At 46.9% G+C, this 18,020-nt stretch overlaps 1 protein-coding gene across 1 annotated transcript in view; it reads right to left on the bottom strand.

Moving 5' to 3' along the window:
• Positions 1 to 11,541, bottom strand: part of LOC144507772 (venom factor-like) — a 113,096-nt gene extending 101,555 nt beyond the window's left edge. Inside the window, exons 1-3 of the mRNA XM_078235048.1 lie at positions 11,408 to 11,541; positions 2,033 to 2,222; positions 289 to 451 (exon numbers count right to left, since the gene is read on the bottom strand). Coding sequence (XP_078091174.1) covers positions 289 to 451; positions 2,033 to 2,222; positions 11,408 to 11,481 — 427 coding nt within the window. The 5' untranslated portion in view covers positions 11,482 to 11,541. The remainder of the gene's footprint in view (positions 1 to 288; positions 452 to 2,032; positions 2,223 to 11,407) is intronic.
• Between the last annotated feature and the right edge of the window lie 6,479 nt (positions 11,542 to 18,020).

Below are 18,020 nucleotides of genomic sequence, written 5' to 3'. Positions count from 1 at the left end.
ACCACAATCCCACCCAGGCCCTATCCCCATGACCACATATATTTACCTTAGCTGACACTAAGGCGCAATTTAGCATGGCCAATCCACCTAACCCGCGCATCTTTGGGCTGTGGGAGGAAACCAGGGCACCTGAAGGAAACCCACGCAGACACTAGGAGAATGTGCAAACTCCACACAGTTCAGTCACCCGAGGCTGGAATCGAACCTGGGTCCCTGGCGCTGTGAGGCAGCAGTGCTAACCACTGTGTCACCGTGCCGCCCCATTAGAAAACGTGCAGCTATAGTTACCGGTTTGAGTTGGTGTGTAGATTGGTTTATCAGTCTGGATAAATATGTGTCCAAGTCGATATGAAATAAGGATAGTTCTCTCCAAGGTAAATGCTGGTGATGATGCTTCCAACACTACATACTCAGGTAATGTTGTATCTTTTGGAATTCTATCCCTGGGTATCTGAAAAGAAACGTATCAAGAAATACATATTAAAATAAGTACAGTTACTATGCAACTGGACATTGTGTTCCCAGCAATCTCTTTAACATCCCCCTCCTCGCCTCAGAAATTCCATGGCCGGAAGTTTACCGGCATGCCCGCCCCAGAATCGGGGAGGGCAAGGCTCGCAAATCGGCAATCTCTGCTGGCCTGGGGCGGGCGAGTTCAACAGAGAACATAAGTTGGCACACACGTCTTCAGCAGTGAACTGTTAGTATTGAATCTAATGAAACCTTTGTTAATGCATTCCTGGGACATGGGCGTCGCTGGCTGGGCCATCCCTAGTTGCCCTTGGAGGGCAGTTGATAGTCAACCACATTGCTGTGGCTCTGGAGTCACATGTCGGCCAGACCAGGTAAGGACAGCAGATTTCCTTCCCGAAAGGACATTAGTGAACCAGATGGGTTTTTCCGACAATGGTTTCAGTAGATACTTAATTCCAGGTTTTTTTTTTATTGAGTTCAAATTCCACCATCTGCCGTGGTGGGATTCGAACCCGGGTCCCCAGAACATTAGCTGAGTTTCTGGATTAAGAGTCTAGTGATAATACCACGAGGCCATCACCTCCCCTGATTTCATATAGTCCTCCGGTCTCTCACTCCGGCACAGGGGTCATTCCCTGGACAATGGGCGGGATTTTACGGCCTCGCTCGTCCCAAAACCGTAAAATCCCACCCGAGGTCAACGGACCTTCCCATTGTCCGCCCCTCCCCGCCCGGCTCCCATTCCCGTGGTGGACGGGGCAGTAAAATTCTGGCATATGTTTCTCAGTTATGGTCCTCTGACATTACAGCTTCTGTTGTTCTTTGTTGGATATGGGATGGGTGAGAGTGGCAATGTCGCTCTTTGCCAAGCTGCTGTGGTGCGGGCAGGTTATACTGCAACCACAATCCATGGTATTGGGGCATGAATCAAGCACAGTGCTCTGACCTGGGTGCTAAAGAATGCTGGAACTTCAACCCATCAGGCCATTGAGGATTTCCAGAGGACTTTATGTTGGCAACAAAATCCAGATCAGTATTGGGGTCACTGTCTGTGCGGAGTCTGCACATTCTCCCCTGCTGGAATTTTACTGCCTTGCCCTCCCGGGAATCGGGGCGGGAGAGGGTTGCAGAATGGCATCCTGACCTTTGGGTGGCAGGGTGGTTAGCACTGCTGCTTCACAGCTCCAGGGACCTGTGTTCCATTCCCAGCTTGGGTCCCTGTCTGTGTGGAGTTTGCACATTCTTCCCCGTGTCTGCGTGGGTTTCCTCCGGGTGCTCCGGTTTCATTCCGCAGTCCAAAGATGTGCGGGTTAGGTTGATTGGCCAAGCTAAATCGCTCCTTAGTGTCCCGGGATGCGTAGATTAGTGGGTAAATATGTAGGGATACGGGGATAGGGCCTGGGTGGGATTGTTGCCGGTGCAGGCTCAAGGGGCTGAATGGCCTCTTTCTGCACTGTGGGGTTTCTATGATATCCCAGGTAGTTCTAAATGAAGCCTGCTACTTTGGTGAGCTGTTAAATAATAATGCAAACTACTTATCATTTTTCAATTCACTTACCTGAACAGCCACAGACACGTATCCATTTGCGACTGTTAAAACGCCTTGAGCCGAAAATATTATGTTGTTAGTTTCAGGGAAGAATTGTAAGTGAATGTCAACGTTAATGTCTGCGTTGATATCATGGGCTTCCACGATTACATTTTCCATGTGTTCAACCTGTAAAACGCTTGGAGCCGTCAGTATGTATCTGTCAGACAAAGCAAACAAATACCGTTGGGTCAACAGCAATGATTAAGGTGCTCCAGTAACAATATACACCATTGATTTTATGAACAATTTAATGGAGAGATCAGCTAAAGCTGTATTTCCCAAACTCAAATCCGAAGATGTGCAGGTTAGGTAGATTGGCCATGCTAAATTACCCCTTAATATCCAAAGATGTGTAGGTTAGGTGGATTGGCCATGCTAAATTGCCCCTTAGTATCCAAAGATGTGTAGGTTAGGTGGATTGGCCATGCTAAATTGCCTCTTAGTGTCCCGGGATGCATTGGTTAGAGGGATTACATAGAACATAGAACAGTACAGCACAGAACAGGCCCCTCGGCCCACGATGTTGCGCCGAGCTTTATCTGAAACCAAGATCAAGCTATCCCACTCCCTATCATCCTGGTGTGCTCCATGTGCCTATCCAATAACGCTTAAATGTTCCTAAAGTGTCTGACTCCACTATCACTGCAGGCAGTCCGTTCCACACCCCAACCACTCTCTGCGTAAAGAGCCTACCTCTGATATCCTTCCTATATCTCCCACCACGAACCCTATAGTTATGCCCCCTTGTAATAGCTCCATCCACCCGAGGAAATAGTCTTTGAACGTTCACTCTATCTATCCCCTTCATCATTTTATAAACCTCTATTAAGTCTCCCCTCAGCCTCCTCCGCTCCAGAGAGAACAGTCCTAGCTCCCTCAACCTTTCCTCATAAGACCTACCCTCCAAACCAGGCAGCATCCTGGTAAATCTCCTCTGCACTCTTTCCAGCGCTTCCACATCCTTCTTATAGTGAGGTGACCAGAACTGCACACAATATTCCAAATGTGGTCTCACCAAGGTCCTGTACAGTTGCAGCATAACCCCACGGCTCTTAAACTCCAACCCCCTGTTAATAAAAGCTAACACACTATAGGCCTTCTTCACAGCTCTATCCACTTGAGTGGCAACCTTTAGAGATCTGTGGATATGGACCCCAAGATCTCTCTGTCCCTCCACAGTCTTCAGAACCCTACCTTTGATCCTGTAATCCACATTTAAATTAGTCCTACCAAAATGAATCACCTCACATTTATCAGGGTTAAACTCCATTTGCCATTTTTCAGCCCAGCTTTGCATCCTATCTATGTCTCTTTGCAGCCTACAACAGCCCTCCACCTCATCCACTACTCCACCAATCTTGGTGTCATCAGCAAATTTACTGATCCACCCTTCAGCCCCCTCCTCTAAGTCATTAATAAAAATCACAAAGAGCAGAGGACCAAGCACTGATCCCTGTGGCACTCCGCTAGCAACCTGCCTCCAGTCCGAAAATTTTCCATTCACCACCACCCTCTGTCTTCGATCAGATAGCCAGTTACCTATCCAATCGGCCAACTTTCCCTCTATCCCACACCTCCTTACTTTCATCATAAGCCGACCATGGGGGACCTTATCAAACGCCTTACTAAAATCCATGTATGTGACATCAACTGCCCTGCCTTCATCAACACACTTAGTTACCTCCTCAAAAAATTCAATCAAATTTGTGAGGCACGACTTGCCCTTCACGAATCCGTGCTGACTATCCCGGATTAATCCGCATCTTTCTAAATGGTCGTAAATCCCATCCCTGAGGACCTTTTCCAACAATTTACCAACCACCGAAGTAAGACTAACTGGTCTATAATTACCAGGGTCATTTCTATTCCCTTTCTTAAACAGAACAACAACATTCGGATTAGTGGGTTTAATATGCAGGGTTACGGGAATAAGGCCATTGTGGGTCTGTTGTCGGTGCAGGCTCGATGGGCCGAATGGCCTCCTTCTGCACTGTCGGGATTCTATGATTTCTATGATTTCTAAATCTGATTGGTCTTCTAACTATTATAGAGAAGTCACCATTATGTCCATTAGCCAGATGTAAACAAATTTGTTAAAATGGAACAATGTCATGCCCGGCAACAGCAATCGATACTTTGCTTGCTGAATTAATATTTGACACAAGTAGGTTTACGCTGGTTAGGGTGCATTGGCCGTGCTAAATTCTCCCTCAGTGAACCTGAACAAGTACTGGAGTGTGGCGACTAGAGGATTTTCACAGTAACTTCATTGCAGTGTTAATGTAAGCCGACTTGTGACACTAATAAATGAACTTTAAACTTCTAAACATGAACATTGAAATGGAGTTACTGTGAACGTCCCCGAGCCGCCACACTCTGGTGCTTGTTCGGGTTCACTGAGGGAGAAAGCTCCAAGTAACAGGATTCCCTCCCTCAGCGAAAATGCTTTGCTCTTAAAGCCATGTGCAAGGGTTGGGTTAGTATGTGAAATAGGAACTGGTTGAGTCTCTTGACCCTGTTCTGTTTTAATTTAGATCATGGGTGACCTTTACCTCAATACCTGACACAGTGGTTAGCACTGCTGCCTCACAGCGCCAGGGACCTGGGCTCGATTCCCGGCTTGGGTCACTGTCTGTGCGGAGACTGCACCTTCTCCCCGTGTCTGCGTGGGTTTCCTCCGGGTGCTCCGGTGTCCTCTCACAGACGGAAAGATGTGCTGGCTAAAGTTTATTTATCAGTGTCACAAGTAGGCTTATATTAACACTGCAATGAAGTTACTGTGAAAATCCCCTAGTCGCCACACTCCGGCGCCTGTTCGGGTACACTGAGGGAGAATTTAGCACGGCCAATGCACCCTAACCAGCACATCTTTCAGACTGTGGGAGGAAACCGGAGCACCCGGAGGATACCCACGCAAACACAGGTGCCAGAAATTTTCCCGCCTTGCCAGCCTGAGGCCAACGGAGACGCCGTTCTTGCCCGCACCGATTCTTGGGCCGGCGGAGCAGTAAAGTTCCAGCAGGGGAGAACATGCAGACCCCGCACAGACAGTGCCCCAAGCTGGGAATCGAAGCCGGGTCCCTGGTGCTGTGAGGCAGCAGTGCCACTGTGCCACACTCAGGCCGCTGGATGCATTGGCCGTGCTAAGTTTTCCTTCAGTGTACCCGAGCAGGCGCCAGAGTGGGGCGACTCGGGGATTTTCACAGTAACTTCATTGCGGTGTGAATGTAAGCCTATTTGCAACACTAATAAATCAACCTTAAACTACCATTTACCCAAATGTTTTCCATACCCTTGGTACCCTGAGCCGACAAATGTTAATGGATCTCAGTTTCGAAACATTCAGTTCACCCAATACATGCTTGGATCTCGAAGCAATCCTGATCATGCTTCACTCCAGGGTGGGCTTGAGGCGTCACCGTCAGTGTGGGATTGTGTGCAGAATAAACAACTTGTTCTGTGTCTAGCTGTTTTCCTTTCAGTAGAATTTGCAATGCCAGTGAATATTCTGGCCAGCATCAACCTCCCATCCGCAGTGTCCCAGTAGGTCACGAATATCATCTTTCATTCCATCACCATTAGAACCCAGGCAACTAACAAATTTAATTCCGTACAAATGAAAGGACTCTGTAGGATTCTTCCTCGCAACAAGCCGCCCACCACTGTGGGGCAGCCATTGGAACAGCACAAGAGGCAGTTTGGCCGTTAAGAGGGTACTTTTTACAGGTGATACTAAAATAGGTGGGAAAGCAGGCAGTGAAGAGAATATAAAGATTCTACAGACGGACATTGATAGGCTCGGAGAATGGGCCAACATTTGGCAGATGGAGTTTAATGTGGTTAAGTATGAGGTTATCCATTTTGGCAGCAAAAATAGAAAGGCAAATTATTGCCTAAATGGAAAGCAGATTCAAAATACATCTGGGCAGAGGGATCTGGGTGTCTATGTCCATGAATTGCAAAACATCGGTATGCAGATACAGCACGTAATTCAAAAGGCAAATGGGATGTTGGCATTTATTGCAAAAGAATTGGAGTATAAAAGTAGAGAAGTGTTGTTGCAATTGTACAGGGTGTTGGTGAGACCACATCTGGAGTATTGTGTCCAGTTTTGGTCTCCTTATTTGAGGAAGGATGTTGCGGCATTGGAGGCAGTTCAGAGGAGGTTCACCAGATTGATTCCCGGGATGAAAGGGATGACGTATGAGGAGAGATTAAACAGTTTGGGCTTGTACTCGCTGGAGTTTAGAAGGATGAGAGGGGATCTGATCGAGGGATATAAAATTTTAAAAGGGATTGATAAAGTAAATGTAGACCAAATGTTTCCCCTTGTGGGGCAATCTAGACCAAGAGGTCACAGGTATAGGTTGAGAGGCGGTAGATTTAAAACTGAGATGAGGAGGAACCACTTCTCGCAGAGGGTGGTGAATTTGTGGAACTCGCTGCCCCATCGCGCGGTGGAGTCTGAATCATTGAATGGTTTCAAGAAGGAGATGGACATATTTCTGATAATGAACGGGATAAGGGGATGTGGGGAACAGGTGGGGAGGTGGATTTGAGACCAGGGAGAGATCAGCCATGATCTGATTGAATGGCGGAGCAGGCTCGAAGGGCAGAATTTGCCAACTTCTGCTCCTAATTCCTATGTTCCTATGTTGTTCATATCCCTCAAGTTCAGAACACCAGCACACCTGTAGACTCCAGCAGTGGCTCAGGCTCCCATAAAAAGGAGGTAAGAATGGAGGAATAGGAGGCCAATACAAATTGCTCTTCATCGCTGTTGTAATCCAGGGTCATCTTCTTGGAGCTTACGTGGCGCAGGAAGCAGTGATAACTGAAGCATTCTGCACTGATTCAAGGAGCCTCGTCCCATCTCATTGCCCCATTCTCATTTAGGTAGGGAAGGGGGCAGCTAACAGTAACTCCAGAAAGGGTAGTCGGGGAGGTAAATCCCTGCTGAGACGGTGAGGCAGCAAGTTTCTGCTGATCTTAAGAAGAATTGGAGAAGAGAGTCTCGGTCTTAATGGCAATGCTAAAAAATGAATTGTCTCAAAACGACGACAGTGATGCAGAGAGACCTTAATCAGAGCTTACACAGGAAAGTGTGGCAGTGGGCAGGAAAAGCGGCACTGAAGCTCCAATGGTGGTTTTCTCCACTGTCTCATTAGGGAGATCGAAATAAATGCCAAGGATTGGGTCACGTGACATTAAGGGGGCGGAGCAGGCTCCAGTTGACTTTGTTTTGTAAAGATAGAAGTGCCATTTTTAAAGGTTGCCGTGGCACACAACAGTAAAACTAGAACATCACCCCCTTTCCCCCCACGCAATACCACCCTGGCACCAGTGGGCTGTACCAGGGGGCTGTACCCAGCCAGTGTCAGGGGAAAGTGGCAGGGGGCAGTGCCAGGGGGTATTACCATGAGACAGTGGCCTGGGCAGGGTCACGTTTATTTAGGTTTTTCAGGTTTAAGTTTATTTATTAGTGTCACAAGTAAGGCTTGCATTAACACCGCAGTGAAGTTACTGCGAATATCCTTTAATATTTCTGATTTAACTTTGGACAAAATAATGAATTATTTGGAATATTGTCTCCAATTCTGGTCACCACACTACCAGAAGGACACGGAGGCTTTGGAGGGAGTACAGAAAAGGTTTACCAGGATGTTGCCTGGTATTAGCTCTGAGGAGAGATTGAATAAACTGGGATTGTTCTCCCTGGAAAGATGGAGGCTGAGGGGCGACCTGATAGAAGTTTATAAAATTATGAGGGGTATGGATGGGGTGAACAGTTGGAAGCTTTTTCCCAGGGCAGAAATGACAATTACAAGGGGGCACAAGTTAAATTAAAGTTGATTTATTAGTCACAAGTAAGGCTTACATTAACACTGCAATGAAGTTACTGTGAAATTCCCCTAGTCGGCCACACTCCAGCATCTGTTCGGGTCAATGCACTGAACCAGCACGTCTTTCAGATTGTGGGAGGAAACCGGAACACCCGGGGGAAACCCACGCAGACACGGGGAGAACGTGCAAACTCCACACAGACAGTGACCCAAGCCAGGAATCGAACCCAAGTCCCTGGCGCTGTGAGGCAGCCGTGCTAACCACTGTGCCACCGTGCCGCCCATAGGGTCAAGGTAAGGGGTTCAGTAGAGATGTGCGGGGGCAGTTTTTTACACAGAGGGCGGTGGGGGCCTGGAATGCGCTGCCCAGTGAGGTGGTTGAGGCAGATACGTTAGCGACATTTAAGACTTACCTGGATAGACACATGAACAGACGGGGAATGGAGGGATATAAGTGGTTGGCCTTGATAGGACAATGTGATTGGCGCAGGCTTGGAGGGCCGAAGGGCCTGTTCCTGTGCTGTACTGTTCTTTGTTCTTTGAATTGAATATTGACCTTAATTTGATAAGACAATCGTTCTCGAGTCTCTGAGAAAAACGCCAATGGAGAAATGACTACTTCTGGGTGTCATCCAGAGGTCACTTTCCTAATTTAAAGTTGTTCTACGTTCAGCAAATACAATCACCGTTAACAGGGAAACGAGTCCTGTTTGTGTCTGGTGACTAAATTCAAAGGACACCATCCAATAATAATATAGCACAGAAGGAAACCAAGTAGCCACTCTACCTGTGCCAGCTCTGTGAAAGGGCTATCCAACTAGTCCCATTCCCTGTGCGCTTCTCTCTTGCAGTATTTATTTAATTCTCTTTTTAAAATTACTATTGAATCGGCTTTCACCGCTCGTTAAGAGAGTGGGCGGGATTCCGGAAACTGTAAAATCCCGCCCGAGGTCAACAGACCTTCCCATTGTCCGTCCCTCGCCCGCTCCGATTCTCGTGGCGGACGGGGCGGTAAAATTCCAGCCAGCATTCCAGCACATGAGGGGCATGGCCAGGGGTGGATAAGGAGCAGCTGTGCCCCTCAGTTGAAGGGTCAGTCACGAGGGGACATGGATTCAATTTTTCAGGAACTGTGGACCTGCACGGCCAGATCCCTCTTATTACTTGGAAGATGCAAGTCTAAGTGGAAAAGAAGAACAAAGAGATCTTGGGGTACAAATAGAAACCCCACAGTGCAGAAGGAGGCCATTCGGCCCATCGAGTCTGCACCGACCACAATCCCACCCAGGCCCTACCCCCACATACTTCAGTTACTAAAAGTCATGCTACAGGTTAGCAAGCTCAGAGTTAAAAGCAAACCAAACACTAGCCTTTATTTCCGGAGGGATAGAACTGAAAAGGAAGAAAATTATGTTGTGGGGCGGCGCGGTGACACAGTGGTTAGCGCTGCTGCCTCACAGTACCAGGGACTGGGGTTCAATTCCTGGCTTGGGTCACTGTCTGTGTGGAGTCTGCACGTTCTCCCCATGTCTGCGTGGGTTTCCTCCGGCTGCTCTAATTTCCTCCCACAGTTCGAAAGACGTGCTGGTTAGGTGGATTGGCCGTGCTAAATTCTGCTTCAGTGTACCCGAACAGGCGACGGAGTGTGGCAACTAGGGGATTTTCACAGTAACTTCATTGCAGTGTTAATGTAAACCTACTTGTGACTAATAAGTAACTTTAAATCTGCATCAAACTTTGGTTAGACCGCCCTTAGAGTACTGAGTACAGTTCTAGTAACTAAACTACAAAGGAGGATATCGAGGCAATGGAGAGGATGCAGAGAAGATTATATATAAGGATGATATAATATGGGTATATACATCAACCTGGTGTTGTTAGACTTCTTACTGTATATACATAAGGATAGGATTGACAGGCCAGGCAACTTTTTTCTTGAAAAATAAGGCAGAAGGGTGAACTATTAGAGATCATTAAATTAATGAAAGGATTTAGAGGCATGGCGGCACAATGGTTAGCACTGCTGCCTCCCAGCGCGAGGGACCTGGGTTCGGTTCCCAGCTTGGGTCACTGTCTGTGTCGTGTCTGCTGGCTGTGCCTGTGTGGGTTTCCTCCGGGTGCTCCAGTTTCCTCCCACAGTCCGAAAGACGTGCTGTTTAGGGTGCATTGGCCATGCTAAATTCTCCCTCAGTGTTACCCGAACAGGCACCGGAGTGTGACGACTAGGGGATTTTCGCAGTAACTTCATTGCAGTGTTAATGTGAGCCTACTTGTGACACTAATAAACAAACTCTACGTTACTTTAGATTGCACAGAGAAAGAATGTTTCCTGCTGTGAGGAAGAGCGTAACTAGAGACCATCACTATAAGACAGTCACTTAGAAATCCAATCGGGAATTGAGAAGAAATGTTTTTATCCAAAGGGTGGTAAGAACCTGGGATTCACTACTGCAAGAAGTGGAGCACAAACATTAGATAAACTAGTTGGACCGAATGGCCTGCTTCTTCATAGAATCCCTACGGTGCGAAAGGAGGCCATTCAGCCCATCGAATCTGCAATGACCACAATCCCACACAAGCCCTATCCCCATAACCCCATGCATTTACTCTAGCTAGTCCCCCTTGACACGAAGGGGCAATTTAGCACGGCCAATCCACCTAACCTAATCTGTGCCAGATATCCTTTGTACACACTCTCCCAGGCTTTGATATCCTCTCATTTCAGGGAAACACGATGTGCTCTGAAAAGCTGTCCGACAAATAGTGGGGTCGGAATTTTACCGTCCTGACCGCCACGGGAATCGGAGCGGGCGAGGGTGGACCATGGAAAGGTTCGTTAACTTTGGGTGGGATTTTACGGTTTCGGGATGCCCTGGGATCTCACAATAACTTCATTGCAGCGTTAATGTAAGCCTTACTTGTGACTAATAAATAAACTCTAACTTTAGAACCTAATTCAAATGTAGGTGAATCATCAGAAACAGGGAAAAAGCCCTCACTTTATTTTCGAGATCGCATCAGGAAGCTGCCTCATGTAAAACATTCAATAGTTTAAAAAACAGTAAGCTTTCAGTTTATTCGTGTCACAAGTAGGCTTACATTAACACTGCAATGAAGTTACTGTGAAAATCCCCCAGTCGCCACACTCCAGCCCCTGTTCGGGTACACTGAGGGAGAATTTAGCACGGCAATGCAGCTAACCAGCACGTCTTTCGGAGGAAACCAGAGCACCCGGAGGAAACCCACGCAGACACGGGGAAAACGTGCAGACAAGCCGGGAATCGAACCCGGGTCCCTGGCTTTGACAAAGGCTCATCTGGACTCGAAACGTCAGCTCTTTTCTCTCCATACGGATGCCGCCAGTCCTGTTGGGATTTTCCAGCATTTTCTCTTTTGGTTCCGGGTCCCTGGCACTGTGAGGGAGCAGTGCCCGCCACTGTGCCGCCGTGCCACCCTGTATATGTACATATTTAAATAGAAAACATTCCCTCATACTTACAGTGGAGAACATTGGGAAAGTATGGGGATAATGGCCAACACAGCAAGTAACAGAGAGGTCCTCCCCCTTCTCATGATGACAGACTGCTTCACCGGGACAAACTGTTCCAAATAATTTTATCATCTTATATAAGATTCCAACACAGATCTATTAATTTTTAACAATTGGGAAATTTATACTTCTGTTTGATCTTAAAAGGTATCCAAACAGTCCGCCCCCCTCCATACTGTTTAATTAAGAGTTAATTTAAACCCAGTGGTCTGGTGAAAACCGGGAACAGCAGACATTTCCGGACATTTGATGGTGTTCTGCCTGGGTTCCAGAGTTCAACCTTGGCAACCGAAGATAAGAAGTACAAACACTGTATAAAACGCTTGTTCCCAAATCTTCAGGATGTGAACTTAAATGGTCGTCGCACTGAACATCAGCGTGATTTCAGTGAGGCAGTGAGGCAATGATCACAAGATCAACTACAGATAAACGGTTGGCTCCATAGCTCAGTGGTTGGAGCACTGGTCTTGTAAACCAGCGGTCAGGAGTTCAATTCTTGCTGGAGCCTGTATTTTGTCGGTGGCACAGTGGTTAGCACTGCTGCTTCACAGCTCCAGGGACCCGGGTTCGATTCCCGGCTTGGGTCACTGTCTGTGTGGAGTCTGCACATTCTCCTCGTGTCAGCGTGGGTTTCCTCCGGGCGCTCCGGTTTCCTTCCACAGTCCAAAGATGTGCGGGTTAGGTTGATTGGCCGTGCTAAAATTGCCCCTTAGTGTCCTGAGATGCGTAGGTTAGAGGGATTAGCGGGTAAATATGTAGGAATATGGGGGTAGGGCCTGAGTGGGATTGTGGTTAGTGCAGACTCGATGGGCCAAATGGCCTCTTTCTGCACTGTAGGGTTTCTATGGTTCTAAACTCATTATTTTGCGAAGGTGTGCGGGTTAGGTGGATTGGCCATGCTAAATTGACCCTAGCTTCAATGGCTGGGCCAGCATTTGTTGCTCATCCCTAATTAGAGCCGTAGAGGTTTACAGCATGGAAACAGGCCCTTCGGCCCAACTTGTCCATGCCGCCCTTTTTTTTAACCACTAAACCAGTCCCAATTGCCTGCGTTTGGCCCATACCCCTCTATACCCATCTTACCATGTAACTGCTTTTTAAAAGACAAAATTGTACCCGCCTCTACTACTACCTCTGGCAGCTCGTACCAGACACTCACCACCCTCTGTGTGAAACAATTGCCCCTCTGGACCCTTTTGTATCTCTCCCCTCACCTTAAACCTATGTCCTCTAGACTCCCCTACCTTTAGGAAAAGATGTTAATTATCTAGCTGATCTATGCCCCTCATAGGGGCAGCACAGTGGCACAGTGAGTGGTTAGCACTACTGCCTCACAGCACCAGGGACCCGGGTTCAATTCCGGCCTCGGATCGCTTTCTGTGTGGAGTTTGCACATTCTCCCCATGTCTGCGTGGGTTTCCTCCGGGTGCTCCGGTTTCCTCCCACAGTCCAAAGATGTGCGGGTTAGGTTGATTAGCCATGATAAATTGACACTGGTGTCAGGGGATTAGCAGGGTAAATATGCAGGCTTACAGGAATAGGGCCTTGGTGGGATTGTAGTTGATGCAGTCTCGATGGGCCGAACGGCTTCCTTCTGCAATGTAGGGATTCTAGGATATAGGATTCTATGATTATTTTATAGACCTCTATAAGATCACCCCTAAGTCTCCTACACTCCAGGGAAAAGAGTCCCAGTCTGTCCAGCCTCTCCTTATAACTCAAACCATCAAATCCCGGTAGCATCCCAGTAAATCTTTTCTGCGCTCTTTCTAGTTTAATAATATCCTTTCTATAATTGGGTGACCAGAACTGTACACAGTATTCCAAGTGTGGCCTTACCAATGTCTTGTACAACTTCAACAAGACGTCCCAACTCCTGTATTCAATGTTCTGACCAATGAAACCAAGAATGCCGAATGCCTTCCTCACCACTCTGTCCACCTGTGACTCCACTTTCAAGGAGCTATGAACTTGTACCCCTAGATCTCTTTGTTCTGTAACTCTCCCCAATGCCCTACCATTAACTGAGTAAGTCCTGCCCTGGTTCAATCTACCAAAATGCATCACCTCGCATTTATCTAAATTAAACTCTATCTGCCTTCATCAGCCCACTGGCCCAATTGATCAAAATCCTGTTGCTATTGGAGATAACTTTCTTCACTGTCCACTATGCCACCAATCTTGGTGTCATCTGCAAACTTACTAACCATGCCTCCCAAATTGTCATCCAAATCATCAATATGAATGACAAATAACAGTGGACCCAGCACCGATCCCTGAGGCTGGTCATAGGCCTCCAGTTTGATGGGCCAAATGGCCTCCTTCTGCACTGTAGGAATTCTATGACTCCATGGTAAAATCTGAATCCAATAAAAATCTGGAATTAAAAGTCTAACGATGATCGTGAAACCATTGTTGATAAAAAGCCATCTAGTTCACTAATGTCCTTTAGGAAATCTGTTATCCTGAGCTGATCTGATGTACATAGGACTACACAGCAATGTGGGTGGCTTCAAGGGAATCGGGGCAGAGGTGAGTATGGTGGCCATTACTAAGGAGAAGGTGCTAGGGAAGCTGAAAGGTCTGAAGGTGGATAAATCACCTGGACCGGATGGACTACACCCCAGGGTTCTGAAGGAGACAGCTGAAGAGATAGTGGAGGCTTTGGTGGTGATCTTTCAGGAATCACTGGAGTCAGGGAGGATCCCAGAGGACTGGAAAATCCCTCATGTAATACACCCCTGTTTAAGAAGGGAGGGAGGCAAAAGATGGGAAATTACAGGCCGGTTAGCCTAACCTCAGTCATTGGTAAGATTTTAGAGTCCCATTATTGAGGATGAGATTTTGGAATACTTGGAAGTGCGTGGTCAAAATAGGGCAAAGTCAGCATGGTTTCATCAAGGGGAGGTTATGCCTGACAAATCTGTTAGAATTCTTTGAGACAAAGGAGAGACAAAGTGGACGTTTTCTACTTGGATTTCCAGAAGGTCTTAGACAAGGTGCCGCACAGGAGGTTGCTGAGTAAGGCAGGAGACCATGGTGTTAGAGGCAAGGTACTAATGGATAGAAGATTGGCTGACTGGCAGAAGGCAGAGTGGGGATAATGGTATCCTTTTCAGCCAGTGACTAGTGCAGTTCCACAAGGGTCAGCATTGGGACAACAACTTTTCACTTTATACATCAATGATCTAGATGAAGGAACTGAGGGCATTGTGGCTAAGTTTGCAGATGATACAAAGATAGGCGGAGGGAGGGTTAGTATTGAGGAGGCAGGGAGACTGCAGAAGGACTTGGACAGGTTAGGAGAGTGGGCAAAGAAATGGCAGATGAAATACAATGTGGGAATGTGTGAGGCCATGCACCTTGGTAGGAAAAATAAATAAAGGTACATTGGGGGAACCATGCAGACGCTACGACAACGGATGAATGAACACCACTCGACAATCACCAGGCAAGACTGTTCTCTTCCTGTGGGGGAGCATTTCAGCGGTCACGGGCATTCAGCCTCTGATCTTCGGGTAAGCGTTCTCCAAGGTGGCCTTCACGACACACGACAGCGCAGAGTCGCTGAGCAGAAACTGATAGCCAAGTTCCGCACACATGAGGACGGCCTAAACCAGGATCTTGGGTTTATGTCACACTATCGGTAATCCCCACAGCTTGCTTCCTGGACTTGCAGAATCTCACTGGCTGTCCTGTCTGGAGACAATACACATTTCTTTAACCTGTGCCTAATGCTCCCTCCACTCACATTGTCTGTATCTTTGAGACTTGGTTGGCTGTAAGGATTTGCATTCTAATCAGTATTCTGTAACTTGATTTTGTGTCTCTGTATGCCCTGTTTGTGAGCATTTCTCCACTCCATCTGACGAAGGAGCAGCGCTCCGAAAGCTAATGGCATTTGCTACCAAATAAACCTGTTGGACTTAAACCTGATGTTGTTAAAACTCTTTCCAGGAAAAATAAAGGCATAGATTATTTTCAAAATGGAGAGAGAATTCAGAAATTGGAAGCGCAAAGGGACTTGGGAGTCCTAGTTCAGGATTGTCTGAAGGTTAACTTGTAGATTGAGTTGGTAGTTAGGAAAGCAAATGCAATCTTAGCAATCATATCAATAGGACTAGAATACAAGGGCAAGGATGTACTGCTGGGATGTATAAGGCTCTGGCGAGACCACATTTGGAATATTGTGAGCAGTTTTGGGCCCCGTATCTAAGGACGGATGTGCCGGCCTTGAAGAGGATCAAGGGGGGGTTCGTGAGAATGATCCCTGGAGTGAAAGGCTTGATGTATGAGGAACGTCTAAGGACTCTGGATCTGTATTCGATGGAGTTCAGAAGGATGAGGGGGGGGGGGGATCTCATTGAAACATACAGAATACTGAAAGGTCTGGATAGAGTGGACATGGGGAAGATGTTTCCATTAGTCGGAGAGACTGGGATCCGAGGGGCACAGCCTCAGAGTAAAGGGATGACCCTTTAGAACCGAGATGAGGAAGAATTTCTTCAGCCAGAGGGTGGTGAATCTGTGGAATTCATTGCCACAGAAGGTTGTGGAGGCCGGGTCATTAGCTGTCTTTAAGACAGGGATAGATAGGTTCTTGATTGGTGTGGGGGTTCAAAGGTTACAGGGAAAGGCGGAAGAACGGGGTTGAGAAACTTATTGGCTGTGATTGAATGGCACAGCAGACTCGATGGGCCAAATGGCCTAATTCTGCTCTGATATCATGTGGTCTTATGGTCTCTTAAATGCCCTCTGAAATGGTCTGGCAAGCCACTCAGTTCAAGGGCAAATTAGAACAGGGTAATAAAAACACCCTCACAATCTACTCAACCCCAGATTATTTTAAGGCAACATTTCTCAGTAGTGTCCTTTTCACTTTATATTACTGTTTTAATGCAATTTACATATTTTTAAAATATATATATGCAATTTACATATTTTTAAATTGATGTCTCAATTATACCAGCATGAAGAAGTTACCATCACAGCTTGAGAATCACAGCAGCAGTTTAGTTTATTTATTAAGCTTACATTAACACTGCAATGAAGCTACTGTGAAAATCCCCCAGTCACCACACTCCGGCGCCTGTTCAGGTACACTGAGGGAGAATTTAGCATGGTCACTGCACCCTAACCAGCACGTCTTTTGGACTGTGGGAGGAAACCGGAGGAAACCCACGCAGACACGGGGAGAATGTGCAAACTCCACACAGACAGTGGCTCAGAGCCGGGAATCGAACCCGGATCCCTGGCGCTGTGAGGCAGCAGTGCTAACCCACTGTGCCACTCAAGATATTATGGAAAAAGTCAGCGACCAAAGGAACATCTAAAGAAAAAAATCCCATCTGGGCTCGAAACGTCAGCTCTTTTCTCTCCTTACAGATGCTGCCAGACCTGCTGAGGTTTTCCAGCGTTTTCCCTTTTGGTTTCAGATTCCAGCATCCGCAGTAATTGGCTTTTATCAAAATATCTGACAGTTAATCTCTTGGTAGGTGCAGTAGGTATCACAAACGACAGTTTGCACTGGAATATTAGTGAGTTAAAATTGGCAGGATTCACTCACTCTTGTTCATATTCCTTGAAAGTGCCCAGACAGTTACTGTCTGGTTTTTTTTCAAGTGCCACATTGTGTGTAAGCTAGCTGCAAGAGAGAGGAATAAAACACAGATTTAACTCCGCTAATTGAGAATTGAATAAAGGACAGAGAATGAACGTGAACAAGAGGTTTCCTCTCATGCAGATTATCTCCACTTTGCATTGGACCTGAGCAGTCGACAGCCATTCATGGCTCAGAAACTGTTGTAACCACTTATTATTCCACTCAAACCGCATAATTAAAATATGCACAGCCCCAGGAAGATAAAAACAAATTACTGCGGACGCTGGAATCTGAAATCAGAAGAGAAAATGCTGGAAAATCTCAGCAGGTCTGGCAGCATCTGTAAGGAGAGAAAAGAGCTGATGTTTCGTGTTCAGATGACCCTTTGTCAAAGCTAAAAAGTAGTAAGAGTTTTAACAACACCAGGTTAAAGTCCAACAGGTTTATTTGGTAGCAAGTGCCATTAGCTTTCGGAGTGCTGCTCCTTCGTCAGATGGAGCTAACGGCATTTGCAACCAAATAAACCTGTTGGACTTTAACCTGGTGTTGTTAAAACTCTTACTGTGTTTACCCTAGTCCAACGCCGGCATCTCCACATCAAAGCTAAAAAGTACAGAAGGTGGGAGATATTTATACTGCGGGTGGCGGGGAGGGGGGGGGGGGTGGAATAGAAAGATGAGTCATAGCCACAGAAACCAGGGGAAAAGATTGCTAATAGGTTAAAGTTAATTTATTAGTCACAAGTAAGACTTATATTAACATTGCAATGAAGTTACTGTGAAATTCCCCTAGTCCCCACATTCCGGCACCTGTTCGGGTCCATGCACCCGAACCCGCACGCCTTTCAGACTTTGGGAGGAAACCAGAGCAGCCGGAGGAAACCCACACAGACATGGGGAGAACGTGCAGACTCCACACCGACAATGGCCCGAGCTAGCGCTGTGAGGCAGCAGTGCTAAC

The sequence above is a fragment of the Mustelus asterias genome, chromosome 19 (genome assembly GCF_964213995.1).
Source record: "Mustelus asterias chromosome 19, sMusAst1.hap1.1, whole genome shotgun sequence".
Lineage (NCBI taxonomy): Eukaryota > Metazoa > Chordata > Chondrichthyes > Carcharhiniformes > Triakidae > Mustelus > Mustelus asterias.
Note: the sequence above shows the minus strand (reverse complement) of the source record. Positions and strands in the feature narration are given on the sequence as shown.